Genomic DNA, 23,428 nt, shown 5'->3' on the forward strand with positions numbered 1-23,428 from the left:
AATTTTCACAGCCTTTTGTCATTAACTGAGCTTTCATTTCACATTGCCAATTCAAGATACTGGATTGGTATTTACAGAGGTAAATTCTCCCAATAAGCAAAACTTCTGATTTCACACATAGCTAAACCTGAACTCAGTAACTTGGCACTGGTGAAAGCACCTGCTCTTCACTAAACTAATTCCACTCAAGCAGAATTTGCTACCATTCCTTTGCTATCTGTATCTTTTCTGCAAAAGCATCCCAGGAGCTTTTCTGCTGCACTTCAGTGTAACACACTGTGGATGTTGTCACAGTAAGAAATGTACATTTCTTTGTGGAACTTAACAGAAATGTAAATACTGCCTGTATAACTGTAAGATAATTTGGCCTCTGAGAAAAATCACTTATATAGAATTTAAGGTCTCTCTCACATTAGGAACCGATAATCAGGAGCTGCACGTGACTGCAGTTATTCTTACCCATGCCAGGAGCAGCCATAAGAATCCTTGATATAACCACCTGGGTAATTGCCTGCTGAGCTGCTTTTGTTGATTCACCCAGTCTGTTTCCGTTCTCATCTGTGACGGGGATTCCAAACTTGAGTTCCCTGTTGAATAAGGGGTAAAAATAAAGCAGTGACTGACATGCTTTTATTCACCCTTTTTGTCACCTTATCTTTGTCTCCTTAAAATTGTCAGTTATAAGAATTATGGTTTTTATTTTATTTTCCAAGTTAGCCTGTTTGTAACACTCTTTGGCAACAAAAATTTCAAAAGGCAGAGAAAGATCTGGGGAAAAATATGCTGAAAAATATGCTTGAAAACAACTGAATATTTGTAACAGCAATCTGCCGCTTGAACCTGGTCACATGCATTCCAAGGGGGAAGAGAGGAGATGTGTTATTTTTGTAGTCCACAGATGGCAGAGGTTCCTTCAAAAAGCAATTCAGATAAGTGGAATTTTCTGGACTGCTCTGGAAGTAGTCTGTCCTTTCTAACAGACAACACTGGGAATACAGGAAGATTAGGTTCACTGAACTAAAACAGACATCTTTATGAAAATTCCCCTCTGGCATTCTAGTCTGAGTTTTCATTTCAACCACTAAGAACATATTTGAAAGTATAAAAGGATGCACAAAACTGTATTATTCTCTATTAGATCTTTTGCTCAGGTGCAGGATTAGGTGTTAAACTCATGTTCTGGGGAGAACTTCTAGGGGAGTGAGAAGCAGACAGAAGAGCAGATATACTGAGGACTGCCTTTATTCTTCTTCTCATCTCTTATAAGAGATAAAATACTACCATGGATTGAATTTCATTGTAAATACAAACTTTAAATATTCCCTTTTCTGCCCATAACCTTGTGTTTATTAAGAGGATGCTTTTCATTTGTTTTTCCCCACTTCTATTCTTAGTCCTAGTCAAATCAGAATACATATGAAATTTTGTTTCTGAGAAAGTGCATATTTTTGTAATCTCAGATAATTAAACAGAACTGCAGAGCCTGACTTCTGTGACTAGCTTCTGCATGTGGGATTTGAAGCACCATTTCTGAAATGACTGTATTTTTCCAAAGTGGAGTTTGTATTTAAAGGGTCCATATGATCAAGTTTTGAAGGACCAGTACTGGGTTTCTGAGACCTAAGACTGAAGAACTATGGATATTTATCTGAAGAGAATTAAGATGTTCTATTTTATACCTGTCACAATCAATCAATCAAAACAAGATAATGCATGAGGTTTCTGCAAGGTTCTGAAACAAGCTAAAGATATATAACCTGCTTTATTTAGTAACTTGCTGATCTAAAAACTCCATAACATCCTTTCTTCTAGAATGAGTGATCTTTGTTCTTTTGCCTACCTTTGTCTCATTAGTGGAATATTAATGCAGTTAGCAGCAGCAACAGCAGCGAAAGGAACAAACCGTCCTATAAGAGGTGAGACATGCTGTAAAAAACACAAAAAGGGGGAAGAAAAAAGAGAAAAGAAAAAAGAAATAAAAAAAAGAAAAATAATTACATAATAATTTTCTTTCCCAAAGGTCATATTAAAATGCTTCATGTGTTAATGATAGACCAGACTAATTTCCTTTAAACTAAAATTCAGTGAAAACTCACTAGTGGGGCAGAGGTAAAACAACAGACAAACAAGATGTAAGTCATAAATACTTCTCTCAGAGTAAGCAGTGGCAGGAGACTGGCAAAACCAATCTTAATTTAGCAGCATCACTGCAGTGAAGTGTCAGCTTCTCAGCATGCCTGTCAGCCCAACGGCAACACTAAATAGACCTTAAACTCTACTGTCTCTGCTGGCAAGGCCACAGCCAGCGACATCTATACCAGCTGCTTTGCATCTAAGGGCACTGACTACGGAGGCTATTCATCTAGTCCATGTCTTGTATAATCTGAATTACTCTGCTTAGAGTAGTCTCTCAAATAACTTGTCAATGTTATACTACTTCCAGTACATTTAAAGCATAAGCAGAGGGTTACAAAATAGATTTTTGCTGTTTTTTTTTTTTTTTTTTTAAGTAAAGGACCTTTTTTCTTGATTGTGTTGTGCACGTGTTTAAAGGATTTGAGTTTTCTGCATTTAAGAGCAGCACCTCCTTACAAGTTCTTCAGCCAGTCTAGAGTAGGTGTCCACATTTGCAGAAGTGATCCTGCACCTTAAACCCACACCTATACCGTTTATGGGATAATGAGTCCACATTGTTGTAATTACACATCCACTCCAATTAACTTTCTAATGCTATTAGATACTTTGACATGTAAAAAAGAAACTGCAAAAAAGGCACCTTATTAGATACAGTTTGTAGTAACAAAACACAAAGCTGTTTGATATACACATAAGGAGGACAGGCTGTTTGAAATACATCTAAAACAATCTACATGGGGCAAAAATAAGGTTGGGATCTAAAGAAAGGAGCTGCCAACGGCTGTTACAACTCCATACTGTTGAGCTGTGCATAACATGACACAGATACATAGGAAGAGAAATGATCCATTAGCATTTCATAGAACACCAAAGTCTAGTTAAGAATGGAAAAAAAGGAGCAGCAATACCTTTGTCAGTGCATTAAGTCCTAAAGCTGTTGCGACAGCACCCGTGGTAGCAGAAACATAGGCTGTTCCCAGCTGGCTAAAACAAAAATAAAAGCGTTTGCACATGCACAACAACTACATTTATGTCACTCTTAAAAATAACTACATTTTACACATGTAGTTATGCACCCCCAAAAGTTAAGTAGACATTTCTGTGACACTGCAATAAGATGTAGATGGAAGATTCAAATGGGACACTAAATTAAACACTTTTCTTTCACTAGCAGTAAAAATCTAGTAACTAGCAGTAAAAATCAAGCAATGTTTTAACACTGAATCAGGTTCTGCTGGTTCTGCATTGCTATCTGTTCAGCATTTTCTCATGTGTCTGAATGAACCCCTTGAAGGATTTAGTTCTGTATCTAATTTCTTAATTGCTTAAACTAATAAAATCAGTTTGGATTTCTAAGGCCATGTCTACAATAGTAATTAAAATCAACTGTACTGGAACCCATACGTGCAGACCAGCTATGCTGCAAACACCCAAATCCAACCCAATCTGCCCTAAAACATACTTTACATACTTCCCAGCTAGAAGGTGTCTGTATATCCTCGAATCCACTGCTTTCTCCCAGACATTTATAAGGAAGTCAGCCTCAAAACCAGGAAGTCAAGCGCTGCAAATCCAGTCTCCTATTCATGATTTCTAGCTTTTTGCATCTATTTAGTCTCTCTCTTTGCCTTCAAGTAGAAACTAGTACCGTGCAGACCAGTTCCTTGAAGGGTCCTCTTTTTGTATAGCACACACAGCGTGGTGTGTGCTATACTGCAGGGCACTGAGAAGATGACACAGAGAGACACCTGAAGGTCCACACAAAATATCAACTTAGGAATATCCTGGTATAACACCAAACTGATGAGGCACTTTCAAATGGTTGACTGAGCAATGCAACACAGACTCCTATTAAATCCTACGCTGTTAAGTGCTTATGATCAAGGTGCTCAGGCTCATCTTTAATGGCAGAAATGGAGTTCTCGCCTCCATCATTCTCAGACTTCTTGTCTGTGCATATCAAATTAATAATAAGCATAGATGAAAAAACGTATCCCTCTATCACCTCAAACTTTAAAGCCCAACCATGTTCCAGTACGTGAGAGAGCAATTTATAAGCACTTCAGAAGTATCTAGTTCAGTGTCTGACCTGACAGTAATTGGGGCATCACCGCTCCTGTTCGTGTAATTTACTATAGCATTGAAGGACTGGTTAATCCACTGCCAGAAAACCACTGCTGGTGTCGTTCTTGAAAAGAGAAACTATTATTATTATTAAAAATACAGCTGAATCAACAGTACAGAAAAATGACAGCAAATCAAGAAAAGCAAGTGCAAGCAGTAATCATATAGAGGTTCTTGTTTATCTGAATGAAACAATACAGTCAATGAGATACTGTCTTAATAATGAAAGTACAAGCTACTTCTAAGCATAGAATTGAAAAGCATTGTAATTAAATAGCAAGGTTAACTTGGGACAAGGGTTTGTTGTAATAACAAAAGCATTACAGCAAACTTCTCTATAAAATCACACAGAGAAATACGAAACTCTCTAATTTCTAGAATACTCTTCCAGGGTTATTACTCCTTTACAGTTTGCTAGTTCTCTTAGGAAGCTCTGTAAGTGACTGAGAGGTAGATTTTAGAAGACAGGGTTTATCTTCTCAGTCTTCAAAAAGCCAATATGATGCCATTGTTTTAATAAATCCTTGTGACATTAAAACATTCAGTCACATGTAGAACCAGATAAAAAGACACTTAACTCCAAAATGAAAAATTATTTTCATGAAAATATCTGCACATTTAAGAAGTACAGGTACAGCACAGAAATTAATCTGGTTCAGTACAGCATGAACCAGATGACCAGTCATTAAAAAAAAAAAAAAAAAAAGAGCTCCAAGGAAACCTCATAAATCATGTCAGTGCCAGTATGCAGATGCCTTAGGACAAAAAGGTGCTAACTTGTGAGCATGGGTGGGGGGCAGTGAAAAAAATATATCCTCTACAAGTCACAGAGTCTCCATTTAACAAGCTAATGTGGTCCCTGTTAAACTGCAGATATAGTCATTTTACAAATGGGTATGCTGATAAGTAACAAAAGTGACAGTCAATTTGTTTCACAATGTACAGGACTGTCTTGTGGAGGGATGAATGCTTTTGCTGTCAAACCAGTAGTATACTTAAACAACAGGACAAACTTATGAAAAAGAAATCCACTGAGGACCTCTGCATTACAAAGTTCCTGATCCACAAATAGTTGGAGGCTAGGAGAGTATACCAGGCGAAAAGTGTTTCTTTGTGTACTCAGACCACAAACTCTGCCCCCAGTGGAGAAACCACTGAAGATTCTGCTCCACCAGAATTTCAGTCAGGCCATCAAAAATAACATTTGCTACTGAAAACTACTTCCTGACCATTAAAACAACTTTTCCTGGGACTTTAAAGCTTATACTTCATTAAATTAATACATAGCCAGTAATGGTAACAGGAATGTGGTTCTCATGGGAAAGCTGATATGGAAATTAAGAGCACTAAAGAAAAAGCAGTAGTTGTACCAATTATTCTGTAACAGGTGGGAAAGCAAAGAGGAGATGCTAGAGTAGAAGGTGAGTGTCTATCATGAGGCCTTATTTCTGAAATGGGAAGATATGTTATTTCTTTAAACTGCAAAAAATTGAAAGATTCAGGAGATTTGAAAGTGTATTCTTATTCCCTCTGGTTTCCAGTATCTGAATGAGATGCCAAAGTAACTGATAAACTAGCTGGATTTTCTCCATCACTACTGCTGTTCTTCCTTTCTTCCTGTGCATGTGCAACTCTTTCCTGACTCATCTTTTCCTGTTTCCTTGCTACTGCTATGTAGAGGATGTTAGGCTTGCTATAAAGTTCAGGCATGACTCACATTGCCTTACTGCACGCCCAAGAGCTCTCATAGATATAACAAGGAATTTGCTTCTTTCAGTGACGTGCAGTAAGATGGATGCTACACTGCATCATCCAGGGACTCCTACACAATCCTGTTTGCACTGCTGAGGGTTTGGTCCAAAGAAACCAATGTCTTCCAGGCTAACCTAGTTTTGAATCTAAGTGACTTTACCAATAATGCAAAGAAAAGGTTTACAGCTGCTATGAATATTACAGATAATAACAGAACATACATAAAAGAATAACCAGTTAACAGGAAGCAGTGCTTGTGAACGGGCACCTGTACTGATGGTTTTATTCATATTCTCGACTGTTTTTTAAACACACAAGTATATATGCACCATTCAAAATGGCTGTGCCTTTCTGGAGTGTGAGTCAAGAATTTGTAAAATCTCAGCATCAAAAATGCTATTGTTATTTCCTCTGAACCTCCCACCAGTTCTTGCTAACAAAGCATTGTGTCACAAAAATATTTCTAACACAGAGACTACTAACAAATGATACTGGCTTCTCCTGTGGACTTCACTGTACTGGTGATTCAAGAATTATAGAGGAAATGGAAGGATCAAACAGGAGCTGGAGAAACTCGATGACTGATGGACCGAAGCATACTGAGTACTCACTTGGCAGACAGAACATCCTACATGCCAAATCTTTAAGGTTAGAAATTCCCAGGTATCTCCTCCTCTTTGTCCTCCATACAACTCTCCTACAAGGATGGGATTTTGGAACATTCAACTTTCCCAGTTTGAGGAAAAGTGGAATGGTGAAGGAGAGGGGCTAAGGGCTTATCTCACAACTACTTCTGCAGGAAACCATTAATCAGTGTGAGGGAATGCAGAGAGAGAAGAGAAAAGGAAGCAAAATTTTACATTTTAAAATATTTATTATAAATCTTCTGAAATGCTCTTTTGACAATAACATTGATTTTCACTTATCTAATTTGTAGGCAAATGTTCTATGTGTTATACTGCCATCACTTACCTATAAAAGGTCATCATACAACCTGTGATAGTCATGTTCATGGGTACCTGAGCTGACATTCGGCCAATCAAGACCATCTTTTCACCAGTGTCTGGGTGAAAGGCTGAATCATATATATATTTTGCTCTCCACAAGTCATCTTCTGTCAAGCCAGGTGCCACGATACCTTGTCTTGGGACAAGTTAAAAAACAGAACAGGACAACAGCAAAAAGCACAACTGTTATAAATCTCCAGTGACCAATGTGGCATCAGAGGATTTTGGGATGTTCATACTAAGTTAATCTAGCCTCATAGTTAGCTTGTAGATCTTCAGCTTTTAAATGGACTGGTGAAATAAAAAGAATCAAAACTCCCAGCAGTGGTTATGTTGCCTGAGTTGATATATTCAGCACCAAATTTCTATTTACTCAAACCTGTACTAGATTTTAGAGCTAAAACACAGAGCTAAAATCTCTGGAGTCATTAGCTGAAACTTTGAAAATTTACTTTTCAAGTATTTAAGAAACTATTTGCTTCAAACAATGTAACACATAAGAGGAAGTTTTAAACTCTGTTGTCATATTGGTTCAACAAGGCTAAGTGCAAGGTCCTGCACTTGGGCCACAACAACCCCATGCAATGCTACAGGCTTGGGGAAGAGTGGCTGGAAAGCTGCCTGGTGGAAAAAGACCTGGGGGTGTTGGTTGACAGCCAGCTGAGTATGAGCCAGCAGTGTGCCCAGGTGGCCAAGAAAGCCAATGGCATCCTGGCTTGTATAAGAAACAGTGTGGCCAGCAGGACTAGGGAACTGATCGTGCCCCTGCACTCAGCACTGGTGAGGCCGCACCTCGAATACTGTGTTCAGTTTTGGGCCCCTCACTACAAGAAGGACACTGAGGTGCTGGAGCGTGTCCAGAGAAGGGCAACGAAGCTGGTGAAGGGTCTGGAGCACAAGGCTGATGGGGAGCAGCTGAGGGAACTGAGGTTGTTTAGCCTGGAGAAAAGGAGGCTGAGGGGAGACCTTATCGCTGTCTACAACTGCCTGAAAGGAGGTGGTAGAGAGGTGGGGGTCGGTCTCTTCTCCCAGGTAACAAGTGATAGGATGAGAGGAAATGGCCTCAAGTTGCACCAGGGGAGGTTTAGATTGGATATTAGGAAATTTTACTTCACTGAGAGGGTTATCAAGCATTGGAACAGGCTGCCCAGGGAAGTGGTTGAGTCGCCATCCCTGGAGGTATTTAAAAGACGTTTGGATGAGGTGCCTAGGGATGTGGTGTAGTGGTGGTCTTGGTAGCGTTAGGTTTACGGTTGGACTCGATGATCTTAAAGGTCTTTTCCGACATATACGATTCTGTGATTAACTATTTTCAGAATTAGACACTTCTGTATTTCAGAATACTTAATAGAGGTTCTCAGATGACATAACTTCCCCATTCATTAGCAAATTTGTTATAAAAAAAAAAAAAGAGCGTTTCAAGCTCTGAAACAAGAAGAAGGAGTGGTGCAATGAATACAGTGTTTTACATAGTTCCTTCTAAATATATAACCATGTACTTATTGACATGGACCAGCAGTAAAAGTGATCAATGCAATACCTGTAATCATGCACAATTTTTCTTGCATTTTCCAGTTGGGTATCAGATAACAAAATATTCCGGGGGTCTGTTACAGTAAAGAAGTGACTGGCTCGTCCAACAAAAGTGCTTTGATCCCATCGGGGCTCCTTGATATTAATATTTAATGGTATATCTGCTGACATCTTCAAAAACTCTGTGAAGAAACATGAAAATTTGCAATTCAGAATTCCACTTATTTCATAATGTATCTATAACCTCCAAGATGAAAAGTGGTTATGCTTAGAGTAAAAAAACAGAGAACAAACACCAAACAACTTGCAGAGGTTTAAAGGGGCAAGTACTTATCCAGAAAGCAGATGATGTCAGATACCATCATGGGTTTTAATGAGTTTGGTATTGATAGAAGTAAAAAAAGCAAGAACTTAGTTAAATGTCTACAGAAATGTTTCTGTGCCTGTTTCCCCAAGACATTTATACATTACATCTTTGTAAGAGTACGAGTATTGGATTATGAGGTAGAGGTACATCATATACGTGTACAAATATCTGAGGATGAGGCAGATGCAAAGGAATTATAGAAATTTATTAATAAATAGCTGTACTAAATAACAATATACTAATCAGAAGTGTGCTTTATTTCAATGATGAATTGGTATTTGCTGAAAATATTGTCCTGAAGGGAAGGAGAGATTAAATATTTCAAGAGATGCCTGAAGAGCTGCTATAAAGTGCAGTGACAGAAGAAATATTTAATAAAATCCAGTTAACTTCTCTGGCATAGCAAAACAAAACAAAAATTAGGAACACAGACCCAACAGTTTCTTTTAATAAATGTTGTTCCTTTAAATCCATGTTTTAACAAAACAAAGATTGTATAATGCAACAATTTGCCACATTATGAACACATGACCAGATCTCCTAATGATACTTCAAAGATGGTGAAAGAACTACAATGAAGAGCACTGAACTAACACAGTTGTGCATTTATGGGGCCTAAAGACCAGAAAATTAAAAGTTACTTCAGGATGACTAAGGGATGACTAAGTTTATGTCAACATCTAATGAATGAAGGACAGTCCCTGCATAGCACAAGCTATATGAATTTTAACTTTCTTAAGAGAACTTTCTGCAACATATTAAATAGCCAGTTAAAAAAAAAAAGCCATCCTCCAAATAATGCTTGTAATTCAAATGGCTGAAGTAAATTTGATCTGTAAAAATACAGATGATATCACATAGCATTTTATCTGTTTTAATAGGAAAAACATCATAATTATGACAACTGATACATATGGTGTAAGCTGCCACTGAAGAGTATTTTCAACTTAACTCAAGAACACCATGAAGTTGTCTGAGACACTTTGGTCAATTTGATGGAACTTATATGATGTAGAACAGAAAAAAAATCACAAAAAGAAAGTAACTAATTATGTAGTCTCCATTATAAAAAAACCCGTGAACTTCATGGGAAAAAAGGAGACACCATTCATGAAATCTGAAGAAGCTATTGTCCATCTCTCAAATGTAATTATGATTCTTCTCCTCCACCTCAAGTGGAAAAACTTGGAAGTCTTTCGGAAAGTAAACTTCTACGGAAATAAAGGGTTAAGTCTCCCCATCTATCATAACCAGCCCTAAATCGGCAGCTTTAAGCAACAGGAAGGAGGAGGAAACTAATAAATATTTAGAAGACACTGTAGAGCAGCCTTTCTAGCAATGCCCCCTCCAAGCCCCCAAAAAAGTCTGTTCCTGAAAGCGAGGTAAATCAGCTCATAGTCACACAAGAAGTCATATACATCTTTGTAACATCTCTCACAGGAACCATGAAATCAACTTTTTAAGCGGATGAGGACTGTGTAAAAATTATTCTGCCTTGAACCACTTATCAGTCAGAATTGCTTTTAAGAGCAGGAATCATTCAGGGAAAAGACTGTCTTCCCTGCGTTTACCCAGACTTAGCATTTTTATGCTTATGTAATAGCACAAGCATGACTCTTACTTAAGAATTCTGTGGTTATTATTACTGTGATTTAATGCCAATGAAAACCTAGTGGCCACATACTATTTTATGGTGTACCGTACAAACTTATGGGAAATATTTGATTTTCTGATGTATCATCTGCCAGGAAGAACTGCCGATGACATTCAGATTGCTCAAATTCTTCCCAATGTTAGATGTGGTCATGAGGTCAATAGAAGCTGTGTATGCATAAGCACGATGGCATTGAGCACCAGACACGATTGTAAAGCCATAAAGATAAGGTTGCAAAAATGCATAATAACTGCATTATACATGAAGATAAGCAATATTTAAAGAGGATTTGGCAAGTACATTCTACTCAGCACTGCCAAATATTCGAGGCAAAGTCCCACATGGGGTAACGAAGAAAGCAAAGTAACCTATTGCTAATACACCAAACTTTGAGAACCCAGAATGGATTAAATAAATAATAATGAAGGGTTGCCCTTCACAATCACAGCATGATTAACAGCTGAATGATGAAAATGTCATATCTCTGCTAGTATTACTAAATAAATTTGTTAAAAATTTATTAGAAAATCCTAATTTGGTGCCACTCAGCAAAAAAGTTTTTCCTTTCGTACACTTACTGGTAATTAAAGTTTCTTTAAGTTAAATAATCAGTTTCTATTAAAAACCCAAGGAGTTTGTTTTCATCAAATGAAAAAAACCAAAACAAAGTGTTTAGGATGTTTATGTATTATTTTTATGTTTAGCTTGTATTATTTATGATAGAATAGTGAAAAGACAAAAGCATTAAATAAAAAAGATCTCTGCTTTCCACCAGACTCAAGCTCTTCCTTGAACAAATAATCTCCAATTCTATAGAACAGATCTTAACATTGAATTTTACACAAGCTAAATTAATTAAAAAATCACATAAAAATTATAACTACACAGATACTTCTGTGTCCTGCTCTCTAACTTTTCCTGACATCAGGAGAAACTCAGAGGTGTACTGGCAAAGCAGAGCTGTTTGCCTTTGCAGTGTAGAGAACAATTGTGTAAAAGCAAGCTGTGTTTCTACAGATATTGCTGAATTCTGGATAATCATGAACTGATAGCACAGGCTGCAGGTGGGACACCAGTAGGATTGCTTTTGCTTTTTCCTGATAAACTGTATTAAGAGCTTAAATGCTCAATTAATCCTTTCCAGACAAGTCTAAAATTCCCCGTTTCTACTCCAAGTCATCATGTGCAAGATTGTTTCAAAGACTCCCAAATCAGTATAAGCTCTCACAGCTTTTATTGCAATAATTAACACCCCCCAGATATTCGACAAAATCATAAATCATTCTGAATGCTTGGATAAAGGAAAATATACTGAAGTATCCCCAGAAAATGGTACTGTTAAAAACACGTGATCATCTGAAATCACAAGGCCAGAGGTTTCTGTATGTCTCTCCATCCAATGCAGTGCTCTTTCTGTATTAATATGTGAAACCAGAACAAATGATGAAATAAAGCCAGTTTCTACTAACAAAAATTAAGACTTTCTTATGACCAGCACTGATCTTACTAAGAACTGAGCTCATGGAGCTGGATTTATCCCTTTCTCAAGAGTTAAAAAGCACTGTTCACTCAGCACTAGCCCCAACCAGCAGCTCTGAACCCCTGGGTACAATGAAGACTCCCGTAGCGCTATGTCTTCTTTCCCATCAGGTGTATACTACATGGAATATGAGCTATTTGCTGCAGTAAGTTATTGCATAATTTCAGTTTAATACATTAAAATGGTACTGTGAGGTGCAACAGAAGAATATGCTAATCAAACAGAATTCAAAAATTCACCAATGTATTTGGTGAATGTTATGAATATTTAAAAACTATTCGCTCTACAGTGTTTTACCTGTTAAGGAGGTGATCCACTACTGCATAGAAATAGCTGCCAAATATGTGTTTCAATGATTAAAATAAACATGGATAAATTTATTTAACATTATTAGATCTGATCTACTAAATACACTTTCTTGCTCTTTCACTACGTCATTTTTCCCTAGTGGCCTTCAGTGTTCCTTTGGTACGAGACCTCAAGAAAAACCTATTGTTCCAAAGGCCTGTTCATGTATTAAAATTTGCAGTCATTAACTCAAACAAGTAAGCATAAAGCAAGTATACAAGGAGCATCAGCATTGCTGCTCCAACTTACAGTAAATATAGTCGTGATTCAACTACCCTCAGACCTTAAAGTTTCACCATCAAGGTAAGGAAGCTTCCCAGGATACTAGAAGGCCAATAAATGTGGTACAGTAGGGGAAACTAATCTTTTCCCCCTCCTTCCACTCCCACTTCCCTCACTGTTAAGTTTATTATTGTATGGCAGCTCTTATTAAGGTCTTTACTATATGCTGAGACAGGACTTCCCTACAGCGAAACAACAAATCTTACTAACTTCAAGAAGATAAGGTGCCGTAGCAATATCTCATTTACTAAGCTAACCTTGAAGCATGAAGGCATTTATATCAGAATTATAAATAACTGACATTAGACCAGTAAAATCTAACACTACTTCTTTTTGCAGCTTACTCCAAAGACATTTAGAGGTGTTACCAGCTTTTCAGCACTGTTAAGGAGCATCCTTCTCCCCACACACAGGTAAAAGAAACAGACAATTAAATAACATAACTTGGCTCAGGACCACAGGTCAAGTCACAAATGACAGCAGAACCTAGACCTCCTGACCTGTGCTCTAAGTACTGCTGATACGGCAAGACACAAGTTATTATTTCACAAAAGTAATGATGAGAGATGGAAAGGCACTGGGTGAGAAGCAGAGAATTCATCCCTCACTTCCAGTTGAATATTCTTATCTTTCTATTCCATGTTCCTGTTTGCTATAAGTACTTCCACAGTCATGAAACAGTTTTTAAAACACCACAATGCGGAGACACCTGTGGATTAGTAGGATTATTTTCATACGATACATTTCTCACCAGGCATGTGGCAGAATGAACACAGATAATGGAAATGAAAAAAGACTCAGGACAGATTTGGAGAACAGAGTTCTCATGCAAAGCATCTGAATAGGAGATGCTCCTTAGGCTTCTTTTCCCTTCCTTAGCACTATACCATTAAAGACACCCTTCTGTGAACAGTGATATATTGTGAAAAAACAGACCATCTTCTGGTCTAAAATGGTAACTGCTGGTTTTGCAAAGCAGTACCCTATGAAAGCAGGGTGAACTCATTCATTCAAAGATTCTTTTTCACACCAAAAAAAAAAATAATCTGTACATTAGGGCTGGTAAGTCATTCTATGAATGCTTCCCTATTGGTATATTATTTGGAGGAAAGTCCAAGTGTAAATATTTTTGTAATTAAATTATCAGTTTAATTAAGAAAGATTAAAAACTGCTTAGGATAGCTTATGTTAATCTGTTTAAAGCTGTCTAATGAATGCTTAATAAAGCAGTCCATAAATAGAAGCTCTTTTCTTTATTTTCACTCAGATTAGCGTATATACTACTGGGTTGTCTGTGAATTGTTTTTATATACTTACGATACCTCTGTCCACAAAAACAAGTCCTTTAGTAATAAGAAATCTAAACAACAAGGATCTGCCTTCACTACAGATGGTTCATGGTTCAATTCAGGATCGTTTCACTCCATTTCATTCAGCCTACCCCGGCAAAGGTGGATCTACAGAAAATAGGAAACTTACCACTTTCAATTACTATCTTTATCCCCTCCCCACTTGATCTACTCTGTGTCCGCTCTGATGCTCCTTGAACCATGTGTGCTGATATAACCTACTACCCTAGCAGAAAACTAATGCAGCAGAAAGAAAAGAGAGGCCAGCTCAGTCTCCTGGATTAGTGTCCTGTTGAACTGGCACAGCAGGTCTGGGAGCACAAAAGGTCTGCACTCCCATGCTCCTTCAACAGACTAACCAGTGACTACCGTGGGTTACCATTTTGCTCAAGTTCAGGATCTGCAGATGTGGGAGGAGCCAGGTGTAATGCAAATCTTGAAGCCTAGCCTTAAATCTGCAGGGAAGACAATAAAGAAGAAACATAAAGCATAATTTTACATGTTTTGACTTGCCAGAATCAGGAGATTGAAAGTCTACATTATAGACCAAGAAAATGGGTGCAAGAGAGACCTAGCTTGCTATAAACTGGAAAAACTCCCAGTCCTTGTGTGTCTACATTGCAAAAAAAAGGTATGATGGTAGAAAGAGCTAACATGATCTAAGTAATAGGGGTAAGAGAGTAGCCAAGGTGGCCATAACACATGCTAGCAGAGTAAAAGCACCCCAAAGACAACACACAACCACTCTGGTTGCCAGCACAAGGTAAAACTCCTGTTTCCATGCCTTTCTCACTGCTGTTACCCATGCTAGCCAGACTAAGCTAGCAGAAGCATATCAGCACATGCTTTGGTCTCTCTTTCTCCTTGTAAATCTACCCAAAAAGGGTTAGTGCTGCAGCAGCAAACAGCAACCTAGCAGGAAAATGGAAAACATACATTAATGGAGGACCCTTGGCATGTGCTACAACAAAAGATCATGCTTGAAATCACTGTTTCCGTTTAGAAAGATAGCAACAGAAAACATTGACTTAAACATTACTAATCTTAATAAAGGATAGTATATAGCCTCCAATCCTGCATAGGATTGGGGGGGGAAGGGACAGGTGTCCACCCTGCAAAAGATTAGATCTCATGCAAAAAGGGATTAAAACTTTAGGTGACAGCTATTTAAGTACGCAAAAACATTTTCTTCTAAATGATGTGATTGACATAATTGACTTGCACTTTAAGAATACATGTAGGAACAATGCTGATCTAAATAAGTTTAAAATAAAAATCATAAAGACTGTGGGTAGGGACAGACCACCAATGCTCACAGAGAAGGAACAGATGTCATGAATACAAGGGAGCGTAAAAAGTTCAGACACTGGAACAATATAATTTGGAGACAGATAAAACTTGCAGTGAAGTAAAAAAGATCGTTGAGTTTGCCAGTCTCGCAACTCTGAGGCCTGACTTGGGATTTGTTACAACGGTGCCTGTCTAAGAGAACCAGTGAATTTCTGTCTTGAAAACTTACAAGTTTTCCAGCAAAATATTTTTAGAATAAAAGCCCCACCTCTTGTATTAAAGAGACTGTATGATGCTACTCATGACTTATTGGCCTCTATTAGTAAATTCTGAAAAGGGAAATAAATCCCATAAAGCAAAACCATAAGCCAATAAAATGCCTATGTACTTTGAAGGGATCCTCCTATAAAACAAAATGTCCAACGGTAAAGTAAAAATGGTGACTGTGCACAAAAATGGTTTCATCAATGTATTGTCCAACAGCCAGGCAGTCATCATCATAAACTGTATGGCTTTTTAAAAATTTTACTTTTTATTTAAACAGTGAGACTGTAAAACTGAAAGAAATAGGTACAACACACACAATTTAAGTTGCTGCAACAGTATTTTACCTAGCTGTCACCTTAATTTTCAGATACAATTTTAGAGGGGTGCTGCTGTTTGCGTAATCCATTCAAATACTCAATAACAAAAGCACTCTAATAAAACTATTTAAGATTTAATTATTATTTTAACTACAATGCTTTGTCAAGGGTGTAACTCCACTACCTTCAATGATATAATTCTCCATATACATTAAGTGTGCCCAAGATTTAAGTTCTCATTATCCATATATCCATAACAGAATTGTGTAAAGAAAAAATAAAGGACATTGGGGTTAAATCAAATTAAAATAAATCCATCTGAACCCTGAGATAAGTAGAAAGTTTGCAAAGGGACTGAAAAGTAAATGCATAAATCCTCTAGAACAAAGATAAAAATGTTTGCTTTGTTACAGTCAACTAATGAAGGCAAACTTCAACAACTACCTAACACTTAACTGCCTATATATAAGCATCTGAAGTCACTGTTCCCACACCTTTTGCCATTCAGTAAATACCAACAAAGGGGAGACCACCTGTGAAATAGGACAAAACTTTGAATCAACAGCACCTTAAATTTTGAGGTGGAAAGGTAAGCAGCAAAATTACCCATCCTGATCTTGAAACAACTCTCTTCCTCAAACAACTCCATTAACAGAGAATTTGGGAAACAACATTAATTTTACAAACATATAAGTTACTGTAATAATCCATACTGAAATGTCACTTTGAGGTCATGTTCACATGGGAGGATCAGCAGTACTGGAAAGGATAAAAGACATCATAACGCAGTCAAACAGTTAACATCTATCATGGAATATATGCAGTAAGGAAGGAAATAATACGTATTTTCAGTGTTTCAAAAAACAGATCAATCAGAAAGGCATTTAATAGAACTACTTGTACCTGCAAACCCTGAAGCTGGTAATAGTCCACACTAGTAAATTAGACCAGTAATAAAGAACAGACTATGCTCTCTGGCACATTCATATTATTAAACCCTTTCAGTTTGCAAACTAGGGTGGCTGTATCCAAACTGCCCATGGAGAACAGCAGCTAAATCCTCCCTTGTGCTGCCGGATTGTCTGGATGAGCATCAGCTGTCCTGGGCAAAACCGCTCCACGCTGCGCTCCAGCAAGTTAACAATATGGGGGACCACGTTCCCGTGACCCGAAACATTTTTTGGCACTGTTTAGCTCCCCAGCACTGACGCAGAGGTTTGATTATCCATGTGTTTCACACTGCAGCTCTTCCTATGTACTAAGGCATATTTTCAGAATCATAACTGTGATCGTGTGTTCATAAAGTTTTTCATAAACATATGACTGTCAAGCTAAAGAAATGGCCATGGCTTGCCATGTACTTGGCACCAAAAGTTGAGCTGAAGATGTGGTTCTGTAGACTGGAGGCAATTAGATGTGGTGATACAGATGGCAGATCACAAAGAGGACACCACTGTGTGAAATGGCACTTCCCAAGTGCTTTAAAGCAAATTTCACTGCCAGCCTCTCCTCTACCACTCTCTCCAAATCTCCCTGCTGCTGCCTCCTCATGTCTCTCCCAATGCTCTCCCAGCCCTAGTAATCAGAGAACAAAAACAAACTAAAAAGCATGGTAGAACTCACTGACAGCTAAAACCAAGGTCTTTGTTTATCTGAAGAGAAACTCTCAAGTCCATATTTTTAATAACCTACAAAAATCTTTATTTTAAATCAATAATTCTTTGACTATCTTTTTAATCTTGTACTTTCAATCAGAAAGTGACATTGAACTGAGCTGGAAGCCCTAGTACCAAGCACACCCAAATTTCTTGCCCTCTCTGATCAGACTGAATCATCTACCAGTTCGTGGTCTAATGTTTAATATTAACATTAACTGGAGGAAAAAGGAGGGCTTAAGAATAAGTGAGAGTGGCCTCTCTTAAAAAATAATTACATAAAAACCAGCACAAAGTCTGATCAATAGTTTTAGTACAAAGGCTACATTTAGATTTGCCACAGAACCAGCAATAGTAGAAGACTTTAAACCTTGTTTAAAGGTTAACAACAGCAGTTGCAGCAATTCTACAAAATGCAGATTCAGGAGTTATCAGGAGTTCAACTCTCTGCTGTTCCTTTTCAAAGTTCATGCTTTAAACATCACATTGAAGGTCATATAACCACTTTTCAAACCAAAGCAATAGCTAAAAGAGTAGCAATGACTAATTTATTTCAGACAGTAACATACCACTTAATTTTGAACAACCCAGACATTTGATCATTTATTTTAAACCCTGTTGCATGACTGAATAATCCAGATGGGCACACAATCTGGGAAATTCTGGGCAACAAACTCATGCAGCAGTGCACGAATGATGAAAAGCAGCTTTGCTACCTTCCTTGGAACCATTTATATTTTCCTATGTTACTGACACCTTGTATTTTAAACCAAGTCTTGAAAAAATCCACTCCGCAATTAAGAAACTTCGTCAGGTATGTCATTAATTTTTCCAGTATCTAAGCTAAAATTTGAAATAGAGTGACAGAAAAAGAAATTTCTTCATGGTATAACTGTGAACCCAATTCTCCATGTCTGATCTAAATACACATTTTTAAAGCTACAGTCACTGCTCTGAGTCAAGAAGCATCCCTAATGGCAAAGTGTCCATTCCTCAAGAGATGCAGACAGCTTAGGTTGCCAGGAGCACAATATTGTCAGAGAGAGTATGTGAAACTCGCCTGAGAACTACCCCAGAAGCAGGCTTTCCTCAACAGATACAGATGCCTGAATTCTCTTGAGTGAGGATCCTTTGGCAAACAGCCCTAGATTGGGTACCAGATAGGGTACCGCTTCACTCTCTATACAGAATTTTCTGTTGCTTTTTGCTTTTATGGGGGCTGGAGTCCAGATTATAGCCTCCTGCACCTTCCCCTACAGAAGTGGACTCTATTAATGAGAGTGGCCTTTCACCTCTCTTGCATGCGATTTCAGAAAGTCAGCAAAAACTGAGCTGGGGGAGGGAGAAGTCAAAAGAGAAGTCTACGTCCAAGAGCACTGCAGACATAATTGTGATAATGAACATTGCGACATCTCACTTCTCGGTGCCCAACTCCCAAACTGCAATCTGAAACCCTCTGTTACAAAGCATGGGACACGCTGGGTACTCTAGCTTAAAAGAGAATTCAAACCAGCCTGCTTACAGGAGGGCAAGTGAGTAATCTAGCCAACACAAATGCTGAAAGAAAGGTGTAACTTGTACGGTGTCCTTTATTAGGACTTAGACCCCTAACTTCAGGTGATGTAAATGCACTCAGGTCAGATCATGATTCATAAAATCTCCTAGAGGCAACTAAGAGTTCCTTTTCTGAAAAATCAGAGTGAGGCTTTTCCCTGAAAACCCAGTAAAAATAGAAGGTAACAGCAGTACCTCTTTCTTACCAGAATCCTAAAGAATAGGAATAGTGCAAAAGTTAGATCCAGGTGCTGCTGAAAATGTTTCATGTGCAGATTCACTGGGAGACAGAAAAAAAGATTCAACACACTTAGGCCCCTAGATCTCCATTCTTCAAAGCAGTCCCCTAACAGCCTGATGTCCAGCTGTCAATGCCCTGTTCTGGGAAACGAGATGTAGGCTAGAAAATCTTGAGGTTGAGAAAAGTACCTGCTGCTATAAAATGGGGAGAAGAACAACTTCTCTTCTTCCTCTGACACATTTAGAAACTGAAGTGCCCATGGCCACTTGTTTGTTTTTGCAGATCTGAGTTCTTTTGAAGCATTTCCCATGCTGCTCTGATAGAGAAATACTTAGGGATCTTGTTAGGCCTCTTTATTCTTCAAACACCACATTGGCCCTTTTTGGGGCTCCTTTGCCTGAACAAACTCAGATTTTTCTTTTCCACGAGCAATGCCCACCACAACAGCTGCTATGTTGGCTTAGAAGAAAAGACAGGAAATTAACTACCCTCTGATTAGTAAAAGGTGACCTATTCTACTTTAAAACTACAACACATCGGCAAAGCAACAGCGGAAAGGCGAACCCAGCTACTACCCATATTTTAATTGCTCTGGTGAAGAAAAGAACACAATGCGTTCCCCAGGGATGTCATTCATGGCAGTATAATTAGTTCAAATGAGAAGCACTAATAGATTTTTAGGGGAAGAAAGCATTTTTGTGTGATGGCAAAAGAGGACCTATCAGACTTATTGGGTTCATTAAGCTATGGCATTCCTCTATTTGCACTACATTTGCTACCATAGTTTGAAAGAAGCAGAACAGCTGATGACTGGGAGAAGTATGATGCAATGTACTTATACCAAATATTAACGAAGCCACTTGCCAAGTTTTCCTTCCCCAAAGCAGCTTCTACCAGTAAATATCTATTTAAATCACAAGGAAAAAAATCTTTATCTGCACTATGATTTTTCCTACTGCAATCGTAAGAACAAATTGAACACTGGAGAAGGCAAATCATGGCAACACTACAAGATACTTTTTTTTTTTTTGCTTATAAATGTATGTCCCGCTTGTAGCCTAGCAACAAAAGCAGCAGTCTGTGTCAAACGGATAGAGCCTGCTGCTGGGGCTCTCTCCTCAAAACAGCAGCCATCTTTGGCGTGTAACTTGACGAGAGATTTCATCATTCTGCGTTAAGGCTACCTCCAGATGTTAGAGGTTGCCGCAGACAGCTCAGCGGTGTCGGCTTTCGACTTGCCACCTCTCCTCCCATCACATGAAGTATATCGCAGAGACACGTCATATGTTCATTTCATCTCTTCATTAAGAAAAATAAAGCTTCTTTGCTAAAAAGGGTTAGTGCAAGCTCTTATTTTATTTCAGTCCTGATTGCTGCAAGCTTGCCTCTGCTCCTTATTTTTTTAACCCCCGCCCTGGTAAACTGAAGTAGGATTATCTGGCTCTACCCAGGCATGTTCACTGGCCTCTCCTGTAGTTTTTCACTATTTCATATATCTTGTTCTGATAGGATCCATACAGGTGATTTTTTAATGGCACATTGGTACAAAGCCAGTCTTCACCCCCCTCCCCACTCTCCCATTATAATCACAATAAATTATTTATAATTCAAGAAATTAAAAATAAAATCAATATTCATAATTAAAACCCCTGCCTCTGGCTACCAGGTGTCTGACCTCCAAGTTACTCGGCGTGTTCCTCCCCTGGAAAGGACGATCCCTCAGCAGGGAGGCTTGTTTCCTGCAGGCCCGGGATCTGTGCCGCTGCCACGCACCACCCTGCGACAGACAGCCCACGCTCAGGGGACGACTCGTGGTCAGGGGGAGATTTCGGGAGCGGGTGGGGAAGCGGGGAGCCGTTATGTGTGGAGGGAGGAGGCGGGAGGGGAGGGCTGTGGCAGCCTCCCGCCAGCTGCCTGGCACTGCGGTTGTCGGGCAGCACCTCCCCAGGAGAGGGGTGACCCGCTGGGACACCGGCTCTGCTCCCACTGAGGGGATGGGGTGATGCACGGGGCTGGGACCCTGCGGAGGGGACAGGGGTGACACGCGGGTCTGGGCCCCTATGGAGGGGATGGGGTGACACACGCAGCCGCGACCCTGTGGAGGGGACGGGGGTGACATGCGGGGCTGGGCCTGTGGGGGAAGGACCGGGGTGACACGCAGGGCTGGGCCCCCGTGGAGGGGACCGGGGGGGCAGATGGGGCTGGGCCCCTGCGGAAGGCACCGGTATGGCACCGGCGCTGGCTCCTCCGCCCGCTCCCCAGCCCGCGGCCCAGCCCCACGGGGACCCCGAGCCGCGGGGACGCCCGTGCCCGGCCCCGGCCCCGGCCCCGGCCCCGGCCCCGGCCCCGGCCCCGGCCCCGGCCCCGCTACTCACCGCGGCCACGCGCGCTGCCGGCTCCGCGCCGCCCCTCGCCCCGCTGCCCGGAAGAGGCTCGCTCGGCGCCGCGGGCGAGGGGCCGAAGGAGGCGGTCGGGCCGCCCCGCTCCGCTTCGCTCCGCCCCGGCGGGGCAGGGCAGGGCCGGGCCGGGCCGGGCCGGGCGGGCGGCCAGCCGGGGGGCGGTGGCGGCCTCGCTGGAGCCGGCCCGGGGCCGCCCGCTCGACTTCCCCCCTCCCTCCGGCCGCTCCCCTGAAGTCCCGAAGGCGCCCGGGATGACCCGGCGGCCCCAGGAGCCCGGGCTGCCGCGGCAGGGCGGCTCCTCCCGCGCCTGCGGGAGCGGCGGTGCCTCCGCTGAGCGCCCGTCTGCTGCCGGCGGCCGCTTGGCGTTGTGGGGACAGCTCAGGCCGTGGCAGCACTTCCACGTGGCAGGAGGGCTGCCCTAAAGGGAACCGGGCCTGTTACGGGCCCCGCCGTAGCAGGATGGCGATGGCGGGTCGGGGACAGATGGATCACCAGTCAGCTGAGGGAGAGCAGCGTCCGGAGCAGAAGAGCCGGCGGCCCAAAGGCAGCCTGGGCAGCAAAGACGGATTTCTACTTGCTTGCACATTTTTGTCACTCCCGCTTTAATACGTATTGCAGACAACAACCAGCAGCGGGGAAATGTTCGTAGGAAACCAGAGTGAAAGAAGCCTAGGAAAAATAATTTACTCTTAGGTCCTAATCCTAAAAAAGAATAAAAAATAGTAAAGCAATGCATTCCTATGAAATCCATTCCAGCTGATGAGAACTTTCTTGTGTATGGTTCCTTAAAAATGACAGATAAACATGGGTCCTTGATTTTGTTGGAAGGCTGAGAATGGATTTCAGAGCATTTCTTTCCTTTTAGTCATTATGGTTTTATCTTTATAGCATCCAATAGCTTCTCTGTTTGAGATTAGATGTGCAAGCATTTCAGATTTAATAAAAATAGAAGGGTTACTCAGTTACACTGTTTCTATTCTTTTGCCAGCCCAGCTTCCTGATGAACATGGTGACAGACGCACAAACGAGATTCCCAATACACGTTTCAAGAACTGGTACATTAATGCTTAAGTCTGATAGTGTTACAAGTCAGCAACACATGAGCTGGTCTTATGCCATAACTGATGCTGAATTTTTTGGGAATGGGGGAGAATGTGTTCAGATACAGTTGTACCGCATCCCATTTACATCCTGCAAACAAACAGTGCTAGTGTACCTCTTTCGTGGACCAGAAAACATGCCAACACACAGAGGCCGATTGCAACTACCATCTATAACCCAGCCCAACTCCTCTAAGGTTTCTGTTAAAAATCTCTTTGTAACAACACTGCTCTGTCCACAGCTCTCATCCCTGAAGAGGTGGAAGCTGTGCATGCAGAGCAATCCATCTCTTAAACACTTTGAATAAGGGGCTGGCAAGCTCTGGCCTCCCTGTCACTGCTTGTTGCAGGGTGCTAAATGGGAATTTTATATTAAAAAGCCAGAACTCCCCCCAGGTATTAAATGTTTGTGGAGATATACTTACTGGTGAAATCTTTGCTGTTAAAACAACTTCTGTGAAAAATTGGAATTTTTTTTCATAAAAATATAATTGTGTAGGCTGGAGTTTGTTT

At 40.3% G+C, this 23,428-nt stretch overlaps 1 protein-coding gene across 7 annotated transcripts in view; it reads right to left on the reverse strand.

The window, feature by feature from the left end:
* Positions 1-21,941, reverse strand: part of SFXN1 (sideroflexin 1) — a 29,502-nt gene extending 7,561 nt beyond the window's left edge. For 4 of the 7 annotated variants that reach the window (XR_012776823.1, XR_012776824.1, XM_075509688.1 and 1 more), the window contains exons 1-8: positions 21,792-21,830; positions 21,092-21,193; positions 8,560-8,734; positions 6,985-7,155; positions 4,226-4,324; positions 3,045-3,120; positions 1,841-1,926; positions 460-587 (exon numbers count right to left, since the gene is read on the reverse strand). Coding sequence is in view for 5 of the 7 variants with exons in the window: in XM_075509688.1 (XP_075365803.1) it covers positions 460-587; positions 1,841-1,926; positions 3,045-3,120; positions 4,226-4,324; positions 6,985-7,155; positions 8,560-8,723 (724 nt within the window). In the remaining 2 variants the exon portion in view is untranslated. Of the gene's footprint in view, positions 1-459; positions 588-1,840; positions 1,927-3,044; positions 3,121-4,225; positions 4,325-6,984; positions 7,156-8,559; positions 8,735-21,069; positions 21,194-21,791 lie in introns of all 7 variants that reach the window. The other 3 variants (XM_075509690.1, XM_075509689.1, XM_075509691.1) reach the window with 2 other exon arrangements.
* Between the last annotated feature and the right edge of the window lie 1,487 nt (positions 21,942-23,428).

Source organism: Mycteria americana, chromosome 8, assembly GCF_035582795.1.
Source record: "Mycteria americana isolate JAX WOST 10 ecotype Jacksonville Zoo and Gardens chromosome 8, USCA_MyAme_1.0, whole genome shotgun sequence".
Classification (NCBI taxonomy): Eukaryota; Metazoa; Chordata; class Aves; order Ciconiiformes; family Ciconiidae; genus Mycteria; species Mycteria americana.